Here is a 27,286-nt window from a genome sequence, read left to right on the forward strand (position 1 = left end):
CTGGACTGCAGAGAGATGAGTGAACCAGTTGCAGGTTTCACCTGACGCTGGTCTTGGGCACCGGGGACAATGTGGGCCACAGGGATGGCGCGGGAGCGTCTGGAGCCTTGCTGACCAGCCCACCTTGTGTGAAGACCGTCCTCACTTAAGACGTGGTACTTTTCAATGGGGCAAGTCTTTTTAAATTCTGAATCGTAAAAAAAAAATTCTTAATCGTAATTTTAGAACTAAAGCAGCAACCGCCAGCCCTCGGTCCCACTCGCCGTTTCTCATCCTGGGACATTACAGCCTGTCCTTCCCACGTCCTCCAGGGCAGTGGTTCTTTTGCTCTGTCCACTCGTGACCTGAGGTGCTGACGGGACCAAGGACAAGAGCTGGTGGAGAGCGCAAGATGCTCCCAACACTGGGAACAGCCCTACAGGGGGCAAGCTGAGGCCCCGTTCCGGGGGCTGCTGCCTGCCAGCCATGCGCCCCCTGCACACGAAGGGCACAGGGCACAGCCCTGAACTACAGACCCGAAGCTGAAAAGGCCTGGATTCCTGACACGCTTTCACACCATCAGGAGTCAGGCCCAGCACACCTGTCACCTTCACACAACATGCTAAATGCTAGTCCGGACCCAAGTCCAGGTCAAGACCCTGCCACACTGGAGGACATGCCCACCACGAAGCCACACTGGAGCAGGGCCCACACTGGCCAGTGACTCCCAGCCCCCAAGGGCCAAAGGGACATGAAGGTGGAGGAAAGACCTTTCAGAAACAGGCATTTTAACACATAAAGAACAACACATCCTTTTATAAAATATTTATTCTAAAAAAAATCACACTGTACAAATTTAGATAGAACATTCTCAATACCCATATTTATAAAAATGTGAACACAGACTGGAGTTAACAGGCAAACTTTTGTTGCTGTTTCTTTTTAAATTAGGAAGGAAGAAGTGATTTTTTTCAGGTACAGTGATAGTTCAAGAGCTGGACCACAGAAAGCCGCATCACCGCCGGCTCTCCCAGCGGCCTCTGTGTCCGAATGCGCGAGGACAGCATCCCGCAGGGAGGCAGCCAGGGAGGCTCCCAGCGCTGGCTCCGGTCACATCAAAGTTTGTGCTCAGGGTGACATGAGCACGATTCTTCTAATTTCCTGTTTCTCTCATAGAGCAGGCTTTCTGACAGTTGTTGCAAAGGTCTGTACAAAGCACACCTGTGAGGTGTGGCTTCTGGAAGAGTTAAAAAACATCCCAAGTTGTTTCCTCGTCGGTCTGCACACTCCCACAGTGGAGAGACCAGTCACAGGAATTCCCGCCGGGGAACCCTGGGATCTTGAAAGGCGGCTCTCAGAGCTCCAAGGTCTCGGCTCTGGGCCATCCCACCACCATCGCGCAGCCCCTCCGAACGGCCCCCTTCCCCTCACACACACTGTCAGGGAACGGCAGGACTCCAGACCTCGAGGATGGGGCCCGGTCACAGCCAGGGGTGCCAGGCAGGGTCCATGCGGCACAGGTTGTCCAGGCTGTTGGCGGCGGCCACCAGGGTGTTCACTTTGCTCTCCCCACCTTCAAACTGGGCGAGGTTGTGCAGGCGGGTCATGATGGCAGTGACGGCCTTCTGAACCAGAGAGACCAGCTGCTGGCTGTCCATGTTCTCCGGCTGCCCAGCAGCCGAGAGAGGAGAGGAGGTATCCTCCTGCGTTTTTTTGTGCCAAGCAATGATCTCGTCCCGAAGTACAGTTTTCAAGATGCCGTCCACCTATGCGTGGAGAGAATGGAACAACCCATGTGTAAGCAGCAGATGGCTGAGAGGCCACTCCTGGGTGAAAAGTGGTTCAACCCGGCAGGCTGGCAGGGCCAGGCGCCGGCAGATGCGTCAGGAGCACCCTGGGCTGTACCACTTCTCCACAGAGACCGCTGCCCAAACAGCCTCCACCCCGGGCATGGCACTCTGCCCGGCCTCGGGCGGCCCTGCCGCCTCACACTGCTTACTGAGATGGGAGTGTCCGTTCCTGCCCCCCATGTATCCGGGTACCTGCAGGGCCACTTCTGGCCCAGCAGCTAAGAGCGAACAAGTCAGACACACTGACACCCCACCCTGAGAAAGCGCACACCCCAAAGTGCACGGGGTGCCGGCAGCAATGGGCGCTGCGCAAGGGAGGGCTGGTGAAGGAGGCGGAGGGCCCTGGCGGCCCGTGAGCTCACACTCCGCACAGCCGGCAAAGACTCGCAGGTGCTAAGAACACAGGTCGCAGAGGCCTGAGCAGAGCAAGTCCATCTGGTAATGCTGGAGGTCCCGGGACAGCCAACCCCATGCCTCTGTGAGTTCTAGCACCAGCTCCACCACTTCCTACCTGGGTGACTGTGAGATAGTTGCTCAACCCTCTGTGCCTCCGTTTTCCCCTTTTATAATATAAGCCAGTGACAGTAATCGAGCCTTCTCTCCTCAAATTACATGAAGATTAAAACAGTGAATAAATGTAATGTGTCTAGCAGAGGGGACAGCGCTGAGACCACTGCCTGAGAGGCAGGTACCTGCCAAGGGGAGGGGTCAGCTGGAAGGTGGGGGGGATGTCCCTGTGACTGGTGGATGGGGTGTGGAGACATGGGCATCTCCTCTCCTCAGAGGAGTCGCCAGGGCAGCCGAGGGTAGGGAGCAAGGGGAGGATGGGAGAGAGGCTGTGGTCACTTTCCTGACAAGCCCGAGTGTGGAGACAGGCGCGGGCCACCGCGTGGTTCCGGTATGACATTCCAACAGGTGACCAAATAAAATCACTGACTTCCCAGATATGATGGCCACTGTCTGGTGTGGGGTCTTCTGCATTCACTATCTCCCAGGGGTAGCGCGGGGACCGCAGACAGCTGGGTTTTGCCAGTGCTGGACTTTCAACAGGCAAATGTGGTCACAGCAAGTACGATGACCACCCAGGGGCTCTAAGCTGAAGGATGAGGGAGCGGCCAGGGAGGGGCCAGAGGCTGCAGCTTCTGCCAAGACCACTGAACCAGTACCAGTGTCCTTGAGGGAGGGAGCCAGAAAGACCCGCGGTGGCAGCAGGAGAGCGAGCGCTGAGGGGGAAGGGGCAGGGCCACGGGAGCAGGCGAGCTGTGGTGACAGTAACCCTAGCCTGTGCTATTCAGGACGACCCAGTGACCTACCTTAAAGTTTGGTTGAGCGAAGCACCGGGCAACAGCAATCATGGATGCGGTCAATGGACCAGAGACGCCGATGGTGGTCAGAAATTCAGAAATATTGGGTGTGAGGCGGAAAGGGACAGGACGGTTGGCATCTAAGTCTCCAGTCGCATCGTTTATGTCAAATCGAAAGTAGGCCACATTCAGTTTGCCAGTGTCCTACGTTTCAGAAGGAGGCGTGTCAGGAACTCAAACAGCAGAACGCAGATTCTAGTATAAAGGAGCGCGTCTGGCTGTTCACACTTGTTACCTGAGCAATCTGTAACATCTCGGGGTTGAGTCTGTTCAAATGCAGGATGAACTCTGCAAAGCCAATCAGTGCGAGCTGGATGGTGAACATCTTGCGGAAGGTCCAGTAGTCCGTGGCATGGGGGAAGGCGTGCAGCGCCCACTCCTGCAGCATGCTACGCGGCACCATGTTGCTCTGCACTTCCTTGAGGATGTCTCGAAGGACCTGAAATCATACTTCGCTCCATGACTTTTCACCTAAATCACTCATTTCTTTTTCCTTCCAAAGGGAAACTCTCACATTGTAACTCCTTAGCACCCACAGAGCTCATTCTGCTTATACACTGCTTATACGCAGTGCCCTGGGACCACACTTGAGAGGCCCAGGGCTGGTCAGTTCCTTCCCAGGTCCCACGTCTTGTGCTCGAAGCAACCATGGAGCTGTCTAAACAAAAGCCTTAGGTGCAAGACGTACGGTGTTTGTCTTACCAAAAATGTAGGGAACTACCGGAATACTGTGATTTGCTAATTACAGAATAAGCCAGACCAGTTAACAAAAAGAACAAAGGCGTTGTTAGATATGAACACCACCGCCTCATATATAAGACCATTAAAAACAAAAGTTTTATAAACCAAAGGAGCTAAAATTAGAGCAAAACTAAGTTCTGTACTAGAAGACTCACAAGACTATTTGAAACGCCGTAAGTTCAGAGATGGTCTCAATAAACTTTACTGAGTTAATTTACCTCCTGTCAATCCAACTGGTAAAGGTAATCAACCCCATGAACCCAAGAACAGCACGCTCACCCCGACACACATACCACCCCCTCCTCTGCACACACTAGTCCCGGAAGCAGCAGCACAGGAAGCAGCCGCTCAGACGCCATGGGCAGCAGTGGGACCCTGGCTGTCAGGGCGCAGTACCTGGTGGCTGGCTTGTGTCCCGCGCGCCTGCACCGTGGCCAGCCTGTCGTAGTAGCGAGAGATGGGGTTGTCATGCTCGACGCCTTTCTTGGCACAGCGCTGCTTGTAGATCTCCACAAGGGAGAGAGAAGAGGGGTTGTCTTCCACAAGGCGCATCTGGGGGGACACCGCCACCACTCGTGGAACTAGGAGAGCAGGTGAGAGACGACAGCTGAGGGACCCTAACCACAGGCCTGCCCTGCCTCCACGTTGGCCGTCCTGGAGCAGAGGGAGTGGGCGTGGGGCAGAGCTGGGTGGGCTCAGGCCACACACCACGCACTGCTGTAGCACACACCGTGGAGCTCAGCTTCCTGAGGTCATCCCGGGTTTAAGATGCTGATTTCTTTAGAAGGCAACCCAAAAAGTGTGACCTCTGCCAACTGCACTGGCACTGCCAAGCAGGTGAGCAGCTGTGAGCCACGCCCATCGCTGGGCCTCTGTGGCCACCAACCCTGGACCATCGGCACAGCACACATGGGGCTCTGCTAACGAACGATGAGTTAGTTCACTCTAATGTCAGCAAGCTTGCTGCCGTGGCTCTGACCCCTGAGGAATTCAGAAGGACCTCAGGGCACGGCACACCTGGACTACTGTGTGGCAGTGACTGAGTCTGCATCTCGGGAGGAAGGAAGAACAATCTATCAGCCCTGCTAGTTCAACACACAACCCGAGTACTTGATGCAACAGACTCCCAGTTTCAGGGACTTCACATAAAAATGTTTTAACAATGGGCCCTGGCCTGTTGGCTCAGTGGTAGAGCATCGGCCTGGTGTGCAGAAGTCCCGGGTTCGATTCCCGGCCAGGGCACACAGGAGAGGCGCCCGTCTGCTTCTCCTCCACCCATCCCCCTCTCCTTCCTCTCTGTCTCTCTCTTCCCCTCCCGCAGCCGAGGCTCCATTGGAGCAAAAGATGGCCCGGGCGCTGGGGATGGCTCCTTGGCCTCTGCCCCAGGCGCTAGAGTGGCTCTGGTCATGACAGAGCAACACCCCAGATGGGCAGAGCATCGCCCCCTGGTGGGCGTGCCGGGTGGATCCCGGTCGGGCACGTGCTGGTGTCTGTCTGACTGTCTCCCCGTTTCCAGCTTCAGAAAAGTACAAAAAAAAAAAAAAAGTTTTAACAATGGTTTTCCGCTCTGGGTGGGGTTTCAGGCACCCCCTCTGTCCCCGTTATTCACAGAAACAGGCCAGCAGGAACTGCATGGGACAGCTCAGTGTGGAAGGACCCTACTCAGATGCTGCTGGCACCACCTGACGGAGGCCCTGCGCCTTCCCAGGGCCTCTTGCCCCCAAGCGCTGTGCCAGCTGGGCAAGCCTATGCCGCAGTGTGAGTGCCGGGGAGGCACAGGCAGCAGGCCCCTCACAAGCCCACCGTGCAGCCCAGGTTTCCCTGGGCACAGGGCTCCCGGGGGATAAAGACAGCAGTGAGTACAGGCATAGCGCCTCCTTCTCCAAATACTCGTTAAAGCGTCTGTCTGGCAGCAAACAATGGCCAAGAAGCCAAGGAAGGGCTCCCTCCAGAACAGGACCCCTGTGCGGGGACCTGTCACTCCTCGCAAGGCCTTGTCTGCTTAGTGTGCTCAGCACATTGTCAGTATGACAGATGGCGCACGTGAAAACCCGTACAGTTTTCATGTGCACTGCTGGATATCCCAGGTGCGGCTCTCCTACCTGTGAAAAACAAGTGCCTCTTTGTGGTTTCCTTCCTCTTCTCTAAACAAGGGTTGAGCAGGCGAAGCAGCTGCAGCACGCGCTCCTCCCGCCGCGACTCTGTCAGGCAGGCGTCATTCATGACGAGGTACGGGTAAATCTTGCCGTTGTGCCCGCGGATGTACAGCCTCCGGGCTGCAGTGTTGTGCTTCTGCACGATCTCCACTCTGGGCATAAACCTGTCGAGAAAAGCAGACCCTGTCTCCAAGTCCAGTCCTTTTCTTTAAAAAGAAAATGGAGCTTTCCAAAAATAGTTGTAGGAGTCGCCATGGAAGTTCAAGCTGTGTGGTTACAGGCTGTCCCCTAACTCACACCGCAGCTCGTCTGACAAGGTACGAGCAGCACAGCAACATCCCAGCACAGGAGGAGAGGCCACGGCAGAGGGAGAACAAAGGGAGACAGAGAAGACGGAGTAGCGCCCAAGCCCAGCAAGGGCGGAGCGGGAGGCCCAGCACTGAGCTCCGCGATCAGGGCGGCCCAGGCTAGCACTTGCAGGTGCCCTGCGGAGCACTCATGGAGACTGACGCTCCCTTGCCCTCACCTCCCGGCCATGGGCCTCAGCCACAGACAGAGGTCAGGAAGAATAGGGCTGGCCAGGGCCCATAGCAGGCCTGGGCAAGGGAGCTCAAGCGGGACGTGTGGGAAAGCAGAGCTCCACGTCTCAGCAAAAATGGAAACCTGTCAGGTGTGGGAGCCTCCTCATAGCATTCTACATTCCAGCTGAGATGCAACACACTCCATGCAATTCTGCAGCTGTCTGATTCTGCCAAATGCTGTGTCCTCTATGTAAATGAGGCCGGGAAACTGCTCTGTCAAGGTCTATGGGGAACCAGAGATGGTGCTTTGGAAGCAAATACACACGTGACTTGAACTTGACATTTAACCAAACCCTTTCCTCACTCAAGTCCTAGGACAGTCCCCTGTCCTCCGACATGCTTACTGGACCTGCCCGGCAGGCCACGTACACTCACCGAGCAATCTTGATGTAATAGTGCGTTGGCTTCGGCATCAAAAACTCCCCTGGGATTTCCACCTCCGCTGTCTGTGCCGAGAAATTGCTCAAAAAACGACACTTTTCTTCTATGAGGAAGAATTTTGGAAGTTGCTTGGTTTTGGCCTCCAGAATTTTGATCCACTTTTTTAATTTAGAAATAAGATTATGAAGCTTCATGGATCCTGGAACACTGAAGTCAAAATCTTCAAAATAAAAAATATGAATAAACATATTTAATCATCTGAGCCATTCCTAATTCACCCCAGAAATCACCACCCAAGCATCCCACCCCCCACTCCCGTGAGGAGCAGGCTTGATGTCCATCTCATCCAGAGACAGTCCTAGAGTCCCCCTTGCCCATACCCTGTGAGTTGGGCCTGAAAGGGCGAAGCCCCCATGTGGCCAGCTCTCCTGGTGCCAGAGGTACCTGCCACCATGGCTCTCCCCTTCAGGAAGGACACAGAGATACCTGGGAGGCCCCGGCACACACATCTTGGCATTAAGCCCCACCACCACCACCTAAAGGTGCCAGGAGCCTATCTGCCACCCTAAAGGTCACCTCTGAGAGCCAGGGTCACCCCAGGAAACTAAGGTCCTGTGTGAAAGTCAACACAGTCCTCAGAGCTGAAGGTAAAGAAGAAAACACCCAGGATACTAATTATAAATCAGAAGGAATTACAGCAAGAAATTAAAATGGCATAAAATGGAAAGCAATTAGAACACTCTAGTTGATATAGGGCTCGGCAATTATTAAGACTCCATATTAAACGATCAATTAACTTGAGAAGTCTTAATAAAAAACCCTCAATTCTTGCCCAGATTAGCACTAATGGTAGAAGGGATTCTTGTCACCCCAACATGCCCAGAGGTCAGGGAGAGCCCAACCATATCCCTGTGAGACACGGGCCTGAGGGTGCTGAGGAGCACCGTCCCCATGCTGACAGGAAAGCATGACAGCCGCAGGACGGGGCGGAGACACCATCACACACCAGCTGAAGGCACCAAAGGGCCAGGCCTCTCCAACGCCTCTTTCCATTGCCCTCCTGCACCCTAATCTGCCCAGCCAGGGTGTGCGGGGGAGCCTGGGCCCGAAGGTTGTCCAGGAGGCAGGGCCCTGCACACGCTCCTGTGCCCGTTTCTCACTGCCGGCCCAAGGTGGAGCCTCCAGCCAGCTCAGCAGCTCTGTCTCCCCCCACCGCCCCCAGCTCCAGGCTGCTGCAAGATGCACTGCAGCTGCATGCCAGAACAGGCCTAGGGGTCAGCACGGGAGTCTGGAACCGGGAAGCAGTGAAGGTCTAACCAACACCAGCATGGAGGCACCAGTGGCTGTAGCCATCCAAGCGCAAACTTATTCTCCCGTCACCAGCCCTCCACCTCCCACCCCTCACCCCATGGTACCTAACAGCCACACCCACCTCCCAGCCCTACCATTGGTCACCACTATGCCAATCCCAACCCTAGCTATGCTATCTCATAAATATCTCATAAACAAGAACCATCCAGTAAGTATCCTTTTGAGATTGGCCTTTTTGCATTCAGTATTAATTTCTTTAAGGTTCATCCAAGTTGCTATGTGATAAGTCCTTTTCACTTATTCCTATGCAGATGGAAGTACCACACTTGGTTTATCTGTTCTCCGTTAAGAGGCATTTGGACAGTTTCCTGTGTGGGACTATTACAAATGAAGAGGCAGTGGCATTCACGTACAAGTGCCTGTGGCAGGTAAGCTTTGCTCTCTGGGAGAGTATCATGTGCCATTTTTAAAATGTCCTTCTGCCGCCACGCAGACCAGAGCACAGCACTAGGGCCAGGGCTGGCGCTCTGGGCAGAGCAGCCAGAGTGTCCAGAACGGCGGGGGGCTCGCTCCAAGTGTCTGAAACTCCCCAGTGCGGGCGGCTGGAGCCTGACAGTAGTCTGCTTTCAAGTTCCAGTTCCTACCATTTTTTTTTACATCAAAATCAGATAGTTTGTCCTGCTTTAAATCTTTCAGACTATATTTGATTTAATAATCTGAATTTTAAGACAAAGGCTGACTATCACTTCTTTTAAGTAAAATATGATGGCTTCCATAAAACTCTCACCTCATACCTCCTCCAGACAAGGAGAGCAGACCACACACCATGTGAACTTTACAAAGAAAAAGCCTACGCCTGCCCAGGCGGTGAGGACCCAGGTTCTAAACCCCAAGGTTGCCGGCTTAAGTGCAGGATCACAGACATGACCCCAGGGTCACTGGCTCATCTGGAGCCCCCAGTCAAGGCACATACTAGAAAGCAATCAACAAACAACTAAAGTGAAGTGACTATGAATTGAAGCTACTCATCTCTCTCCCTTCCTATCTGTCCTCTCTGTCTCCCATAAAAACAAATATTTTAAAAATTAAAAATAGAAAAAAAAAAGGCCCAAGATGAGAGCATTTCAGTGCAAAGAGAAGGAATGACTCTTATTTTTCAAAAAGCACTTCCTTCTAGATGTTGATTTTGTGGTGGACGCCTGTCAATCCTAATAGCCAGCTCACACATCAAGAAAGGGAGCCGGGCCCCCGGCTGCCTGGGATGACGCAGGGCAACGCTGCCGATCAGTGGGGCTCAAATGAGCAGTGGCTGCACTTGCAAAGCATCCTTTGCAATTAGTGGGGCAGGCATTTTCCTTTATACCACTTGAACCTACTTTATATATATACATATACATGTTCTAAATTATGTTCGCTGAGACATGAATCGTTAAAACAAGATGCTTTAAATATCTAAAAAATGTGAACCCTTTAAAGACAGTTACAAAAGCCCAGTAATTAAACTGAAACTTTTTTTAGCTTTGGGAAATTTTTTTAGACAAATCTTGTTTCAATGTGATAATAACTCACAGGCTAACAGCTTAAAGTCTAGGGCCCGGCGCTCCCACAGGACAAAGCCTGCCCCAGACCAGTGGGATGAGGGCAGAGCCAGGACTGGGAACAAATGCTCTCAGGCCCGGGGGATGCCGCACGTACACATGCTGGCAGATGAGGACCCCAGTCTAACAGGTGCAAACTTGGGTGAAGGAAGATTGGATCACACCTCAGACCATGCAGGACACAGGGGAGCCAAAATTCATGCTCCTTCCGGTCTAAGAAACACATGCCCCTGAACCAGGCACAATTATGACAACCCAATCTCCTCACCATGGGCCACAGAATCCACTACGAGTCTGCAGTTGGCCACCTCAGCCCTGCACCTTTGGGTCTCACTGCCTTATCTTACTCACATTGCTGAGTTTCCCCATAAAAAACAAGTGGAGAAAGTGATGGGAGCAGAAGGTTCAGCCGAAACCATCCTGTTACTACCCCAGAGGTGAAGCCCGGCCCACCTTCCCTGGGGAGAAGGACATGTTGTCCTGGCCAGGGAGCCGCACAGCTTCCTGTGGTCTGAGTCTGAACACTAGTAACCAGCTGGCCCAGCACAGCAACAGAGGCTGAGTGAGTACAATCACCTTGTACATGAACACCTGAGGAGAAACAGTGAATGGAATCTTCCCTGGTGCAGGACAAAGTGAGACTCACCGGTTGTGAACTGGCCCTTCAGCTTCTGGAAAACAGGGTCCTGAGCAGTGGCCTGTGCCCGCCGGGCTAGAGACTCGGAGGCTGCACTCGAGAACATGGTTGAGACGTTGGACACGTTCTCCAGGCCCACCCCAAAGGTGCTCACCAGCTTCTTGACAAAGTTCAGGGTGTGGGGGGTAATTTTGGCATCGGACACTGCTCCGCTTTTCTCAAATGCAACAGAGTAACATTTCGCCAAGCCCTGTTGGAGCTGTCTGAGAACCTAGTGGAAGAGACCAAACAACTCACAAAAGAGAGCTCCTGGTTCAAGCAGCTTAACCCCCCAGAGCGCCTGCCTGAATGTCCCACACCACCAGCATGAGCTCAGTGGCCACCTGGCACCAAGCAGGTGTAAAACCAGTGTGTGCTCCACACAACGAGCTGTGTCTTGAAAGTTAAAAAAAGATCAGAGCCCTGACTTTCTGGTCATGTACATCCCTTCTGGTCGGTCAGCCACGGGAAAACCTTCCTCGGATGCCTCAGTGTCACGGCCGCACATCTGTGCGCACACAGAACTCGGGAATAACGAGGGGGCCTATTGCCGACCAGATAAACATCTGGGCAATGACAGCTGACTACTTCATCATCAGCTTCCACAACCGCCATTAGTGGGTAGCCCACTGCTGAAAAGACCACTAAGAATTAACCCCTGCCTCCGGGTTACCATGGTCACCATGGCTCCTGCTCCCGCCCTCCACTGCTGCCTGGTCACCTTGTGGCTGAGCTCATGCAAGTAAGCAAAGGAAGCATCTTAAGGGCAGAAAAGGTTTTCTCAATTTAGCCCTCATTTGAAGTCTCTGTGTTAACTATTTAAGGCCACACCGGTATGCAGACATTAGCTTTCCTCCATCATACAACTCAAAAATAAATATAAGGTCTACCAGAAAGTTCTGTCCGTTTCTATCACAAGTTTCAACACGTAAGCACATGTTTATTTGGCGTATGTGTGCCTCTCTATTTTTATCACTTAATGTATACATACTGACTTAGCAAATTGAAACAAAATTAATTCACGTTAGTCTTATGTGTGAAGCGATAGTGTACCCATGGCTACTGATAAAGTTCATTTACGCCACTGTAATTTTTACGAATTTCAACAAGGAAGAAATGCTACAGAAGCATGTCTGTCGCATCCACCATATTCCCCGGACTTAGCATCCTCCGACTATCACTTGTTTTTGTCCTTACAAAATTTTTTGAAGGGCAAAAAATTCAAAAATGAAGAAGATATCAAACAAGCACTGGTTCAATTTTTCACATCAAAAGATAAAACATTTTTCAAAAATGGGATATACAAATTGCCCTCACGCTGGCAAAAAATCATTAATAATAATGGCAATTATATTATTTAATAAAGTTTACTGACGGTAAGAAAAATTTGTATTTTGTTTTATTTCAAAAACGGACAGAACTTTCCAGTAGACCTTATACAGAAAGTGACCAGGCAGCTAACTGCAGGTGGTCATGTGGCCACAAAAGCATACAGAATGACACTCTTGAGATCACACCCAAATACCTCTTCGTGCCAGTTTTCTCGGAACCAGACCATCTGATCGACGATGCCTTCCAGGGAAGACAGAAGGGTTGGGTGCAGTTCCCGCTGCATGTGCATGATTCGGCTGCAGCGCCACATGGGTGCTGTTGCTCTTATGGGCCCTGGATCTGATGCAGAATGGGACTGGTTACCCACTGAACTTGGCTGCTGCTGTCCAGAATCTGAGAGCAACACACACAACGCCAATGTCAGCACGAAACTGACCGATGCTAGAGCTCGGTGCTCTAGGACCCATGGGCCACAGGAACGCGGGTTCCTGCCAGTGTGCTAACACCACGAGGCCATTTCCCAGGACTGCGGGAGTTCTGCTGGTTCCCAGCAGGGCACGAGGGACTCAGGCATGGACAGTGCGACTGTCCACAGCCTGGCTCCGCCGGCTCCACAGAGGCGTCCAGGCTGGCAGAGGCCAGGGGGCAGTGTGCCAGCATGCCAGCTTGGGAACCAGGCAGGCCGTGCAAGTGTTCACTGCACTCTCTCCTTTAACTTGACTCTAAGTATGAACCTTTGTTAAATGTATAGAAAATGTATTTGGCAACACACATTCCTTGTCCTGTAGCTAAGAGAACTTAAAAGTAGTTAACAAGCAAGTATATATTTTTCACCTAGGAAAGCCAAACCGCATGTGTAAAATGATAGTTTTGAAAAATATAGTCATTTGCTATATGAGAAACATTACTAAAACCCCCAAACTCCATTTTCCTAGCTTCAGCTCACTTAAAATAAAAAAATCCTAATTTTCAAATGACCAAAACACCAATGTGCCCAGATGGACCCGAAGGTTAGAGGGGAGTGTGCTGTGCTTTCCAGACTCACAGCCCATTGGCAGGCATGCCACTGCGGCCAGCAAACCACTGCTCAGGCTGACTGCTCTCGTAGCGCGAATATCTGCATGTTAAAAATATTTTGATCCCAAGGTTCTCTTTACCAGGCCACAGTCACAGAGTTCCAGGGAAAAGCAACCTGGTCTCAACTCTCCAGGCAGAGGAGAACAGAAGCTCCATATCCACGCATGCTGCAAATGGCTTTTTCCAGTCTACCTGAATCATTACCAGCTGGAAGCAGCAGTCATTGGGACTTGGACATGAGCTGCAAAGTATAGAATGGTGACAACAATTCCAGTGCCATGCGGACTTTTCCTGTGGGGAACTTTCCTGGACTCCTGCTCCCTGTGACAGCTCCTAACAGACTGAACTGTGGTTGGGTTGCATTTTTCAGGGATTTGGCATGGTGATGGGGCCAACTTGGACTTGGTGAACATGTTAAGGACACTATTCTTCTAGGGATTCTTGCTGTACTGGCCAAGAGTTTGCTTAAAGGCTTTTAATCACTGTAAATAATAATAATAATAATAGAGGACTGGATGAAGAAGATGGGGCACATATACACCATGGTATACTATTCAGCTAGGAGAAATGATGACATCGGATCACTGGCAGCGGAATGGTGGAGTCTTGGTAGCATTGTGTGGGGTGAAATGGGCGAATCAGAAAAAAACAGGAACTGCAGGATTCCATATATTGGTGGGACATAGAAGCGAGACTAAGAGGCATGGACGGGAGTGTGGTGGTTACGGGGGGTGGGGGGAGGGAAGGAGGGAGAGGGGGAGGGGGAGGGGGAGGGGTACAAAGAGAACTGGATGGAGGGTGGCAGAGGACAATCTCTCTTTGGGTGATGGGTATGCAACAGAACTAAATGACAAGATAACCTGGAAATGTTTTCTTTGAATGTATGTACCCTGATTTACTGATGTCACCCCATTAAAATAAAAATTTATTTAAAAAAAAAAAAAATATTTTGAGGCAGCCTGACCAGGCGGTGGCGCAGTGGATAGAGCGTTGGACTGGGATGCAGAGGACCCAGGTTCCAGACCCCGAGGTCACCAGCTTGAGCGCGGGCTCATCTGGTTTGAGCAAAAAGTCCACCAGCGTGAACCCAAGGTCGCTGGCTCCAGCAAGGGGTTACTCGGTCTGCTGAAGGCCCGTGGTCAAGACACATATGAGAAAGCAATCAATGAACAACAAAGGTGTTGCAACGCGCAATGAAAAACTAATGATTGATGCTTCTCATCTCTCTCCATTCCTGTCTCTCTGTCCCTGTCTGTCCCTCTTTCTGACTCACTCTCTGTCTCTATAAAAAAATAAAAATAAATAAAAATAAATATTTTGAGGCAAACGGTCCTTTAATTGTTTACAAAATACCATGTTTGCTGGGCAACTGAAACCACCAAATAAGTTATTTCTTCACATACCATGACTACTCAATATAGATTTAAAATCTTATATTTTGACTAAATCTTGACACCTGGTAAGACCGATGTCTATGCTGACTCTGCTGAAGCTACTCCTTATAATCTAAATAATATAACCATAGTAACCAACATTTATCCTGTGTGTCAGGATGTATAACTAACAAGACAAGTTACTTGTAATTATTTATAGCTAAAAATTTCATATATGATTTCTACTTAAGGATCAAATCATTCAAGTAAACGGATACCCAATTACATCATGGCAAAGGAGAACCACAAACTTCACTCAGAAGATCAGGCTCTGTCTTCTGGTCCCTAAAACCCGCTTACTGGCTATAGAAAAGACTGGCCAACGTGCTAGCACGTCAGCTGTGAGGCCGGCATGTGTCCACAGCAGACTGGACAAGACATACCGCTCTTGTAGCGTTCCCGTTGCTCTATTTTCAGGGTCAGGTACAGGGTCCGGATGGGAAAGTAGACTGCCTGGGGGTACACTCGTCCGACCTGCACAGAGAGACACGGAGTAATGAAGTGCATTGCTCACCCCTGTGCTTCTGGATGAATACAATTTGCATCACAATCATGGATGTAAATGAGAAGTGGGTAACTGGTCAGCACATGGACCAAGGAATTGAGCACTACTCCACCAACCTGATATAGGCCAGATTAAACAGCAGGTAAGATCTCCAGTTTAGCTTTAAAAGATCCAAGAAAAATCAACAAAGCACATGCATTTCAGCAGTTCTGCATGGGGACCATTAATTGCACAGAAACCAGACTTTCATTTGATTCAGCAAATCTCACTCAGGCAACAACAGAAAAATGACCCTAGTCTGGTATTTGGCATAGTTCACTGGGAACTGTGAAATGATTCCAGCTGACAGGCATTTTGACAAATGACTTAACTCTATACAGCAAGGAAGAGACGGAGGATTTTCTGTCCGTGGCAAGAAAAACCAGTTTTACAAAATCGGGGTTACAGGGCTCCTCCTCTCAAGGAAACAAGAACCATTCCTGGTACAATACAGATGACGCACCCCACATAACAAGCAGAGTAAACCGACAGAATGATGAGTGGCATGCTCCTGGGTGCTTGATGATGATGTTCCTCATTCACAAAAAGGTTTTTTTTGTTGTTTGTTTTTGTATTTTTCTGAAGTGAGAAGCGGGAGGCAGAGAGACAGACTCCCACATGTGCCCAACCAGGATCTACCCAGCATGCCCACCAGGGAGTGATGATCTGCCCATCTGGGCCATTGCTCTGTTGCAACCAGAGCCATTCTAGATCCTGAGGCAGAGGCCATGGAGCCATCCGTAGCGCCTGGGCCAACTTTGCTCCAGTGGAGCCATGGCTGCGGGAGGGGAAGAGAGAGAGAGAGAGAGAGAGAAAGGAGAGGGGGAGGGGTGGAGAAGCAGATGATTGCTTCTCCTGTGTGCCCTGGCTGGGAATCAAACCCAGGACATCCACACGCCGGTCCAATCAATGCTCTACCGCTGAGCCAACTGGCCAGAGCTGAAAAGTTTTATGACTATCATTTTATAAAAGGAAGCACAGTCAAAAGTACTTTAACTCAGACTGAAGTATCTAAATTTCTACTGTTTCAGCCCTGGCCGGTGGCTCAATAGATAAAGCATTGGCCTGGTGTATGAATGTCCCAGGTTCAATATCCAGTCAGGGCACATACAAAAAGTGACCATCTGCTCTCTCCTCCACCCTTTCCCACTCCACTCCCTCTTCCCCTCCAACAGCCAGTGGCTTGATTGGCTCAAGTGTGGCCCTTGGTGCTGAGGACAGTCATTGAAGCATGTCTGTCTCAGACACTAAAAATAGTTTGTTACTTGAACATTGGCCCCAGACGGGGGTGCTGGGTAGATCCTGGTTGGGGTACATGCAGGAGTCTGTCTTACTATCTCCCCTCCTCTCACCTAAAAATTAAGAAAAAAAAATTTTCTCTGTTTGGGTTCTTTCTCTAACCCCAGTCTTCCTCAGGACAGGAACATTCTGGAACCATTCTCAAATAATGGTCATGAAAGTCATCTGTCCAATGCCCCTCATGCCCAACCCCACTGGACACAATTTCAGCCTATAGCAGCCACAGCCAAACACCTTTACCAAGGGAAACAACCTCCACATTTATGGGTGACTTTTACTGTAAAGGGAAGCTCTAAAGACCTCCCAGCACAAACAGGAAATCTATTACAAATTACTGATTGGACAGGTCACTGTGACTCTCAACCCACCTACCAGTAATCTCACAGTTTAAGAGAATATTTATTTTACTTGCAACATGTTCAAGCAAAGAAAGTACCATTTTAATTAATACTGCAATGCTAAAACAAAGTATTTCATTTCAACTCTGATATATTCTTCAATCACATTTGATTGTGCTTTATATCAAGTGATATTTAAATGTGTCCATGTTCCCATCTCTGACTTATTTTCCATACTTTGAGCATACACAATTTCTTTCTGGAAAAAAAGAATGTGAAATGAAGACATAATATTTTTCTGAGCAAAGACACCTCGTTAATCTGACCTGGCTAATGAGGTTCAAAAGCAGCTTTCCTTCGGAGCCAACGAGGCAGGTGAGCAGCTGCGGGATCCAGGCCAGCCACTGGATAGGCGGCACGCCTATGCAATACTTGTCAACAGCATCTGCCAGAGTATTTTTGTCATCATCGAAACTCAAAAGCCACAGCACCTAAGAAAAAAGGAAAAATTCCAGAGTTGAATGAAAATTCTGAGGCCTTTAAGCGATGTCTTCTCAGCATTAAAATACCACATAGAGCAGTTTTACTGGAAACATATCTATGACAATGTCAACAATATTGCTAAACTTAACAGACAAATCTTATAGATAAATAAAACCAAAAATCTGAATAAAGTTTTTTGTCTAGATTTAGTTTTACTAATGGATCCAATTAGCTGGCTAGTGGAGGCCAGTGACCCTCAGGAAGCAATAGGCAGGTGGTAGAGGCCTGCCAACCTGCTAATTCACACTTGTGATCCCATCAAAACAAAATGGACTTCTGCTAAAAATCTCAAATGAACACTGCCTTAGTATCAGGCAGGCCACAAGGTGGCAGCCTCGTGTCTAAGGATGTCTGAAACAATGACGCCTAGAAATAAGCACATTTGAGTCACATATTTAGGTAGTTTTTTGTATTATGACAATTGCCTTGTATCTATAGTTGGCTATAACTGCCATGGGCTGATGTGCAGTCCAAATTTTGGCCTCACATCAAGGAGTTCTAAAAAAATCCTAATCTTTAATGGGGACAAAACAGAAAAGAACAACTTTTTTTAGTTTTCTGCAAGAACTAACCCTGGGTTGTACACATTTATCTGTTTCTTGGCAGAGAAGAGAGGGAGCAGCACCAAAGCACTCCCAAGTAGATGACCATCGTTGGGCACACGTTACTGCAAAGGCAGATTATGCCAATGCTGTGCCTGGTGCCACGCCACGACGTCGGATGAGGAGGCCAGCCACCATGACCTTACCCTGTAGCATGTGCAGAAGTCATAGGATACAATGTCACCTGCAACTAGAGCTGACAGGTGTGAAATGGAAATCAAACAGGCACCCAGCAGGTAAGCTCTCCTCGCAGAGCCCGCACTGGTCTGTAGGAACCTCTGTCCAGTGTGAGATCCCACCGAGAACACTGGACTGGAGACCTGAGCCCCAGACACCAGGATCAGCTTTGCAGCTCCTGGGACCCGAGTATGTGCAGGTCTATTTCTACAGCTTTAAACTGAACTCGAAGACACTCTGAAGAGTGATGATAATGGAGAGTAAAAGCATGAAATAAGCCTCTCACCAAGCATGGATTCAGAAATAGCTGAAAAGTCACCAAAACTTGAAGCTACCTGATCATCTTTGGTCAAAGCTACGTCTCTGGCCTCACCTTGGCTAAGTATTTCCGTGATTTGCTTTCATTCTGATGCCGGCATGCATGCAGGTAACAGGTAATGGCCGACACTCCAAGATGCAGCTGCCGCTCCTTTACAAAGATGTTCTCCAGGTAGTCGCCCCACATGGCCCAAGCTTTCACCAGCACATCGTGCATCTGCACAGCTGCAGAAAAGGCTTTGTTTGCTTCCTCAGACCTGTGAGGACACAAACCAAAACATTAATTTGGGCCTGAACAAGTGGTGGCGCAGTGGGTAGAGTGTCGACCTGGGACGCTGAGGACCCAGGTTCAAAACCCCAAGGTCGCCAGACTGAGCACGGGCTCATTCGGTTTGAGCACAGGGTCGCCAGCTGAGCGTGGGATCACAGACATGACTCCATGGTCACCAGCTTGAGCCCAAAGGTCACTGGCTTGAGCAAGGGGTCACTCGCTCTGCTGTAGCCCCCAGCCAAGACACATATGAGAAAGCAGTCAGTGAACAACTAAGGAGTTGCAACAAAGAATTAATGCTTCTCATCTCTCTCCCTTCTTGTCTGTCTGTCCCTCTTTCTGTCACAAAAAAAGGGAGGGGATCAACTCTGCTCCCAAATGGCGTGCTGAGAAAACAGGGAAAGGAATCCACGCTATCAGCCACTTTGTTTTCAAGCAGCTACTTTTTAACAAGTCTGTAAAGTACTATATACCAAACTGGCTAATCAATCAGCTGTAAGTGACTATCTCTGCAGGGGTATGACCCTGACAACTGTCACTGAACCAGACCAATTTTCAGCTTGACCTTCACATTGGCTTCAGGCAACAAATACCCATTTTTAAGAATCTGATGAATCTTCTCTTGTATTCCTCTGCAACATACGTACTTGTTGATCTGAGCCAAGAACATTCCCTTCAGTGCATAAAATTCAGCTGTCATCTCTTTTGTGAAGTATTTTAAGTTTGTAGATTCTATAACTTCAAGGCCCTGTTTAAAAAAAAGAGTGTAGAAAAAATTTCTTGAAATTTCTAGACAATAATATAACAAATTCAATAATATAACAAATACCCTGGCCAGGTAGCTCAGGTGGTCAGAGCGTTATCCCAACATGCCAAGGTTGTGGGTTTGATCCTCGGTCAGGACACATACAAGAATCAACCAAGAAATGCATGAATGAGGGGAACAATACATCAATATTTCTATCTCTCTTTCCTTTTCCCTCTCTAAAGTCAGTAAGTTTTAAAAAATTGAAATATTTATCTAGACATTAAGTACTAAAGGTTATTTACATCTGTACTTTAAATTGATTGATTGATTTTAATTGATCTCACTTGTATGGGGAATATAATAAACTGACAAACAAACTAGAAACAGAAACATGGACACACAGAACAGACTGACAGCTGTCAGGGAAGGGGGCTGAGGGACTGGATGATAGAAGGTGAAGGGATTAAGCAAAATAAAAAAAAATATATATATATATATACATACACATGCCAGTATGTATATAAAACACAGAGACTCAGACAACAGTGTGGTGACACCAGAGAGAAAGCAGCGTGGAGGTAGATGGAATGGGCAAAGGGGCTGGGGGGAACAGGGATGAAAGAGACTTTGCTCAGGGCGATGGGCACATGATGCAGTGTGCAGATGTTTTACTGAGTTCCACAGTTGAACCTACACCCCAATAAATTCAAATAAAAAATAAAAAATAAATTGACAACAGATTTGCCTAGCATGAACAGTTGTTGACAGCTGTATTAAAACTGAATCACTAAATGCCAAATTTAATTCTACATACCTTAAGGGTATATTTTCTGCAAACTTTATATGGCTATCAGTTTCATTGTTTTTATTAATTTGCTCTAAACATAGCCAAAATCTACCTTACAATGCCCTCATACTTCTACAGTTTTTAATTTTTTTCCTTAAATATATTAACCAAGTATGTGGTACAACAGAGACAATAAAATGTAATTCAAATACTCCAGTGATTTCCTTTCCCTTCCTGGTTTAGGAGGGATTGTTTCCCCACTAGGCTGTATTTGCAGGAACTTTTAACCCTCCTGCCTGTTATCTGACCCAGGGTTTCCTGTGCGGCACTCTTGCCCTTCTTGACCAGGCCTGCCCGGCACGGGGCAGGCACCAGGTCCCACCAGTACCCTACCTGCATACACTCGTTCTTCCCCATGACTCCTGCCAGCTGGAGGTAGCATTTGACTTGCTGTCGAATCTTCTGGAAGCAATCCACAATAGGAACGGTTGGAATAGTATGAATACGACTTAATATATCCAGAGCTACATTGACCAGTCCTTGTTTTCGGGCAATTTTTCCATACTGGATGATTGCTGAAGCTGATGCGTGAACCCCAAGCATAGCATTATTTGAACTTGGATCATGCTGAGAACTATTTTCATATGCAGTTACAATAGCTAGAGAGCAAAGAAAAGATTTATCAGTTCATGCCAAAGATTTTGAAGTGTTCCACAATAAGGCTTAAATAAAAATGAAAACAAACACACATGGCTTATGAAAATGGAAAGCTCCATGATAAACTCTTGTTGCTTTTCATTGTGTTTTGTATCAGAAGGAAGACATACAAAAGCACTACCTATGAAGGTGAGTGTTACCCTCTGACTCTCTAAATCATGAAGGCTGCTCTAAACAGATGCCTGGCAGGTTTAAGGCATGTGCAGAGGGGACCAGCCACCTGAGAGCAACTCTTCCTTGAGTGGGGGGAGAGGTTTCAAAACAAAGAGCCACAACCAGAGCTCTGATCGCACCAGCCTGAGCCCGGATGCAACAAGCAGCGTCCAGTAACACTTCTGTTGTAGCTAGAAAGACCTAACAGGTAGGAAACAACCCTTCCCATCTTTTGCTACCTTCCTTTGCCTTGCCATACCACCACCATCTCCATACCCGCCAAAAAATAGAAAATCTGGTGAAAGGAAAAATAGAACAAAACCAAGACATGAAACCGGAACAGCAGGTGTCTGGAAAATTACATGATGAATGCATGCCGGACCAGGTAGGTTTACCCTGGTAATGATGCTGCCGCCACATGAAGACACTGCTCCAGTGGGACAAGTCGTCAGACACGATGGGCAGCCTGTTCCTCCAGGTCTTCACCACCGTCTTCATGTCATGCAGGCTGTTGTTCCTCCCCAGGTTGGTGGGCTGCAAGCCTGCATTTATTTGTGCAGCTTCCTGAAGTTCAATGATTTGCTGGGCAGCCTGAATGGGACCAACATAAGAGTCCACAGTAAGCATTATATCAATGATCACATGAGAAAATAAACCAGAATCAATCAGAAATCTGATTTATTGTAAAGATCTCACAATTCGATTATGAAAGGAAACACTCTAACTTACAAAGTTACCTTGGCTTCCAAGATTCCACATTGAACTTATTCTTCACCTCCAACACTATTCTCCTCATCCCCCCAATTTTAAAACCTCAGCTCTGTGGCCACTGTGAGATGGAGAGGGAGAGTATACACCAAAACTTGCTAATGCACAGCCCCCCAAACAATCCTCTCACTCCCCATTACAGTTGGCTTTGTCTACCAATGCCTAAGAGAATGGTCTAGTCCCTCTGCCCTCAAGACTTCCTTCTATCAACATTTAAAATCCCAGTCATGCCTGACTCGTGGTGGCGCAGTGGTTAGAGTGTCGATCTGGAATGCTAAGGTCGCCGGTTCAAAACTACGGGCTTGCCTGGTCAAGGCACTTATATGAGTTGATGCTTCTAGCTCCTCCCCCTGCCTTTCTCTCTCTCCATCCTCTAAGATCAGTAAATAAAAATCTTTTTAAAAAAATCCCAGTCATATTAAGCATTTTAAAACATGATTCTGATAATCTCTTTGGCCTGATATAGAAATTTTCTTTTTGTTTTTTATGTCAACTTTCATTTGGTGTAGTCAGCAAGATTCTGAGGAAGCCCGCCCAGGACCATCATGCAGATTCCAGCCCAATGTTGGTACCAGCACGGGCTCATTGAGTCCCACCAGCTCCCAGCTTCATCCTGGGTGAACTTGGCTAAGTTTTCTCTTGGAATCCCAGACCTCTCAGATTTATTTTAGCTGTTCTTAGAAAGTCTTTGAGGTGTATAAAGTCCGAGAAAGGCTTGAGATTGCTGCCTGGCCCCACCCCTCGGGAGCTCTGGGGGGTCACTCCTGTCACATAGTGCTGCTTTCTTCCTGAGCACAGCATGGTAAGGTAAGGGAGCGCAGCACTCCGCACAGTGTGGGCGGTAGGGAAGGCAACTCAAGAGACAGCAGGACTCCCGGGAAGCTGTGTCTGGACTCCTTTATTTAGCACCTACCATGCTGTTGGTTAATAAGGCACAGGTGGTAACAGATACAACTTAGCATTCAAACCAAACGTTTATAGGCCCAGTTTGTAAAAGATCAGGAAGAGGAACCCATCGGGACCTGGTGAGTTTCCGCCTGGTATGGACATTTTCAATCACGTCCCTTATGAGTCTGTCTAGTTTACTACCTTTTAAACTCCAGAGGTGTTGCTGGCACCCAGCTTCTGGTGAAATCTTACTGGGAGGCCTTGCCACAATTCTGAGCACACCCAAATTCTCCCATTAAGTCCCACCTCCCCCAACAGGACCCTCCTCCCTGTGCAGCACTGACTCAGGACCTCTAGTTACTTCACATTTTGCTACATGTGGATATTCATCCCCCTCCAGCTGGATGCTCCTTTGAGCAGAATCTGGATTGTTAAAAACTGCCTACCTCCCTTCCTTCCTGTCTGTCCCTATTTGTCCTTCTGTCTCTGTTGCTAAAAAAAAAAAAAAAAAAATTTGCCTACAAGAATTATCTATATTTCAAGTTTAGTTCATTACATGTAGATTTCTAAAACCTTTATCTAATCCTCACTCCTACAAAGAGCTTACTGGAAACCAAACAATAGAGTATTTGTTTTATAATAGCCTTACTGATAATATAATTAACACATCCAAACTACCTTTTAAGGTGTACAATTCAGTAGTTTTAAGTCTAGTGCCAGAGTTATATAACCATCACTACTATTTAAATATTGAACTTTTACATAATTTCCAAAAGCTTTGTACCCACTGGTAGCCACGCTCCCCTCTTCCTCCTCCAGGTGACCACCATCGATATATAAATGCCATCATACAGTATGTGAGTTTCTGTGTCTCCGCATACTCTCAAGGTTTACCCAAGCTGCAACGTTATCTGTACTTCATTCCTTTTATTGATAAATAATACTCCATTTTAAGAATATACCATATTTTATTTCTTCATTTATCAGTTGATGGTCATTTGGGATATTTCCACATTTTTGGCTGTTACTAATATTACTGCTCTGAATATTTTTAAGTTTTTTGTTTGGCCATATGTTTTAACTTCTCTTAGATTTATAGCTATGAGTGAAATAGATTCTAAATTATTACAGTAATTCCATGATTAACATTTTAAGGAATTAATACACTTTCTAATGAATCAGAACTATTTTACATTCCCACCAGCAATGTATGAGGTTATATTTTCTCCACATTCTCACCAACATGTGTTACTGTTTATTATTCTAGCTATGCTAGTGGTTGTGATGTGGTTATCTCATTGTGGTTTTGATTTACATTTCCCTAATGACTAATACTGTTGAGTATCTTTTCATGTGCTTATAGGTCATTTGTATATCTTTGGAGAAATATTTACTCAAGTATTTTGTCCATTTTAAATTGGGTTGTCTTTTATTGTTGACTTATAAGAGTTCTTTATCCATTCTAGATAAAAGTCCTTTATTAGATTTGCAAATATGTTCTCCCACTCTATAGGCTATCTTGTTACTTTCTTGATGTTCTTTGAAGCACAAAAGTTAAATTTATTCCTATTTTAATTTTTTTATCTAAATGTAAATGAATTAGTTTCTTAATTTCACCAAATGTAGGCAGTTTTCAGGCATTATTTATTTATTTATTTATTAAAAAAAATTTTTAATTCATTTTTCGAGAGGAGAGACAGAGAGGGAGAGAGAGGAGAGAAAGACAGAGAGAGAGAAGGGGGAGGAGCTGGAAGCATCAACTCCCATATGTGCCTTGACCAGGCAAGCCCAGGGTTTTGAACCAGTGACCCAGTGACCTCAGCATTTCCAGGTCGACGCTTTATCCACTGCGCCACCGCAGGTCAGGCCATGCATTATTTTTTAAAATATTCCTTCTGCTCCCTTCTCATACCCTATTCCTGGGACTCTCGTTGGTCTGCCTGGTGGTGTCTCATGGGTCTCTGAGGCTCTGTTTATTTTTATTCATTATTTTTCTTTCTGTTCCTCAGGACAATGTCAAGCGATCAATCTTCACTGACGTTTCCTTATACCTGCTCAAATCTGCTACCGAGTTTCTCTAGTGAAGCTCAGTTATTTTCAGTTATATACCTAAACTCTCTTCTATTTAAAAAAAAATCTATCTTTTCATTGATATCCTCTATTTGGTGAGACACCATTCTCATATTTTCCTTAAATTCTTTACATATGGTTTCTTTTAGTTCTTTAAATGCATTTACCATAGCTAATTTAAAATTTACGAATATTAAGTCCAACAACTGGGCTTTCCTCAGGGACAGTCTCTCGAAACTGCTTTTCCCCCCTTTATATGAACTGTTATTTTCCTATTTCTTTTTGTGTTTCTAATTGTTTGTTGAAAACTGAGCATTTTAGATATTATAATATGACAACTCTGGAAATCAGATCTCTCCTCTCTAGGCATTTATTTGTAAAGGGTTTTTTCTTTGGGGTTTTTTTTTCTTTTTCTTTTTTTTTTTTTTGCTGTTTGGTGACTTTCTTGGACTAATTCTATAAAGTCTGTATTATTTGTAGAATGCACCACTAAAGTCTCTTCTCAGTTTAGTAGTCAACTAATGATTAGAGAGATTTCCTTAAAGACCTGAAATAAGTCTCCAGTCCCCACCAAGGACCTGTGTGTGCCTACTGCACACCTTCCACACTCCACCCGGAAGTGTTCAGTTCCGCCTCAGCCTTCCTTTCCTCCTTGTACCATGCCTCCAGGTCAGCCAGTGGTGAAAGCTTAGGGTCTTCTCAACTCTCCCAGTGTGTGCGTAAGATCTGTGAGCCCCCCAGATTCCCAGGAATATGTTAAGAGCTTTAGAAATCCTCTATGGACATCTCATTCCCTATTCTCTCCTTTACTTGGCCAGTCTCTTCTGCACCCCAGCTGGTATTGCTGCATCAGGAGGCTGTAATTCTAACACAATTGCCACTGGTTTTGACAAATGCTACCAGATATGACTTTCCTCACTGAATGGGCTCTGCGTCGGGTCAAACAGACAAACTCTGTGAATAGGGCTTTTCCAGGAAGCTGCAGTGCTAGTCAAATAGTGCAAGTTCTCTGGGCCTGGTTTGTTTGCTTGTTTTGCATCTCTAAAGCTGTTCTAACCTCCACTGGTGGCTGTACTGGTTTTCACAGCTCCTATGATTGGAAACTGTTGGTTTTCAATGCTATTGTAGAGATGGGGAGAGGAAGAATGGAAATAAGACAATTAAATGTCACAAAGCTTGCTATCCTTATTAAAATACAACTATTTTTCTTAAATGCTCCTTGGATTGTTGCAAGCTGTGTTTAATTTTCAGAATCCTGAAAGCTGTTTTTGAGAATTTTCCCAGTATAAATTGCTGCTTTCATGAAGAAGAATGTCAAAGGCCCTTACTCTACTAACACAGATGATCTGCCCAAACAATAGGATATTAAAGTTGTTCTCTCCAAAACAAGACTCAGACTCTGTGGTTCTTCAAGATTAGTAGTCAACCCAGGAATCAAGTATTGATGTTTTCAGTATGGCACAGGGATAGATTGATCATCTTATATCTCAATCAAAATGTGGGGCTTGAAATCAATAAAATGGGAATGTCACTGTGCAGAAGCACCAAGACTTTTCCCTGCACTTATTTTTTTGGTGGTAGTGGTGAAAGGGGAAGAGACACAAGATATAGTTCAAAATATGTGTTTTAAAACTTAATGCAGTGGTACCTTGAAATACAAATTTAATTCGTTCTTTCTGTAACCGAGCTTGTAAGTCAGTCAACTCGTATATCAAACTGCCGATATTGGACCCGTGCGCCAATGCGCCAACTAGCGGCAGGTTTCCGAATCACGACTCGTATCTCAGAATTTCGCTTGGATCTCAAACAAAAATACAGACTGAGTCGCAGCTTGTATCTTAAAAAAAAAAAAAAAAATTCGTATGTTGGTCTGTTCATATCTCAAGGTACCACTGTATAATAAAAAATTTTAATTAGGCATTAACATTAAGTTAGGCAAAAGGCACTTATTTGGTTTTTTAAAAATAAGCACTTCTCTGACTCATCCTCTCCACCATCTTTGTCTCCAGTTCTATATAAATGATCCTAAATATAAGAATAGTTATCAAAATAATCAAACTAAAATGTTACATGGTTTCCTAAAAATCATTCTTATGAACATTGTCTTTGTTTTCTGTAAGATTTCTCAGCTATGTTAGCTGACAGTGCTACAAGGAGGTAGAAATCATATTTTAAAGTCAGATTTTGTAAACAAGCTAATCAGCCAAAATTTATCATCAAGCACCAACCATGAGTAAAGCAGTGGAAGAGAATTTCACCTCCAAAATATGAGAATCAGGATCATCTGAAATACTACACTTTAAACTCTATGCTTTAACTATAATTCACATTAATTTCTACTTATTCATAATTGTTACTCATAGTACTTAGTCATTCACAATTAATATACTTTGAGAAAAAGCAAAAGGTAGCTACAAAAAGAAAAACTATCAAAACAAAATTAGCAATTAGTTATTTCAATGAGCTTCTAGTTCAATTTGCAGAAGACAGGAAAATCTAAGTACATCAATAAGCAATAATACTGTGATAAAAATCAACATCCCAGTTTAGTCTTAAAACTAGTCTTAAAAAAAAAAGGCGGGCC

At 46.8% G+C, this 27,286-nt stretch overlaps 1 protein-coding gene across 12 annotated transcripts in view; it reads right to left on the minus strand.

Moving 5' to 3' along the window:
* Positions 1-795: 795 nt before the first annotated feature.
* The window catches only part of TRRAP (transformation/transcription domain associated protein), a 144,525-nt gene continuing 118,034 nt past the window's right edge, over positions 796-27,286 (minus strand). For 9 of the 12 annotated variants that reach the window (XM_066272265.1, XM_066272254.1, XM_066272262.1 and 6 more), the window contains 14 exons: positions 21,339-21,567; positions 20,500-20,765; positions 19,219-19,319; positions 18,356-18,557; positions 16,987-17,151; positions 14,863-14,953; positions 12,163-12,362; positions 10,608-10,869; positions 7,047-7,272; positions 6,037-6,254; positions 4,331-4,515; positions 3,429-3,632; positions 3,143-3,337; positions 796-1,745 (listed from right to left, as the gene is read on the minus strand). In XM_066272265.1, coding sequence (XP_066128362.1) covers positions 1,461-1,745; positions 3,143-3,337; positions 3,429-3,632; positions 4,331-4,515; positions 6,037-6,254; positions 7,047-7,272; positions 10,608-10,869; positions 12,163-12,362; positions 14,863-14,953; positions 16,987-17,151; positions 18,356-18,557; positions 19,219-19,319; positions 20,500-20,765; positions 21,339-21,567 — 2,829 coding nt within the window. In that variant the 3' untranslated portion in view covers positions 796-1,460. The remainder of the gene's footprint in view (positions 1,746-3,142; positions 3,338-3,428; positions 3,633-4,330; positions 4,516-6,036; positions 6,255-7,046; positions 7,273-10,607; positions 10,870-12,162; positions 12,363-14,862; positions 14,954-16,986; positions 17,152-18,355; positions 18,558-19,218; positions 19,320-20,499; positions 20,766-21,338; positions 21,568-27,286) is intronic. The other 3 variants (XM_066272266.1, XM_066272264.1, XM_066272267.1) reach the window with 2 other exon arrangements.

Source organism: Saccopteryx bilineata, chromosome 4, assembly GCF_036850765.1.
Source record: "Saccopteryx bilineata isolate mSacBil1 chromosome 4, mSacBil1_pri_phased_curated, whole genome shotgun sequence".
NCBI lineage: Eukaryota > Metazoa > Chordata > Mammalia > Chiroptera > Emballonuridae > Saccopteryx > Saccopteryx bilineata.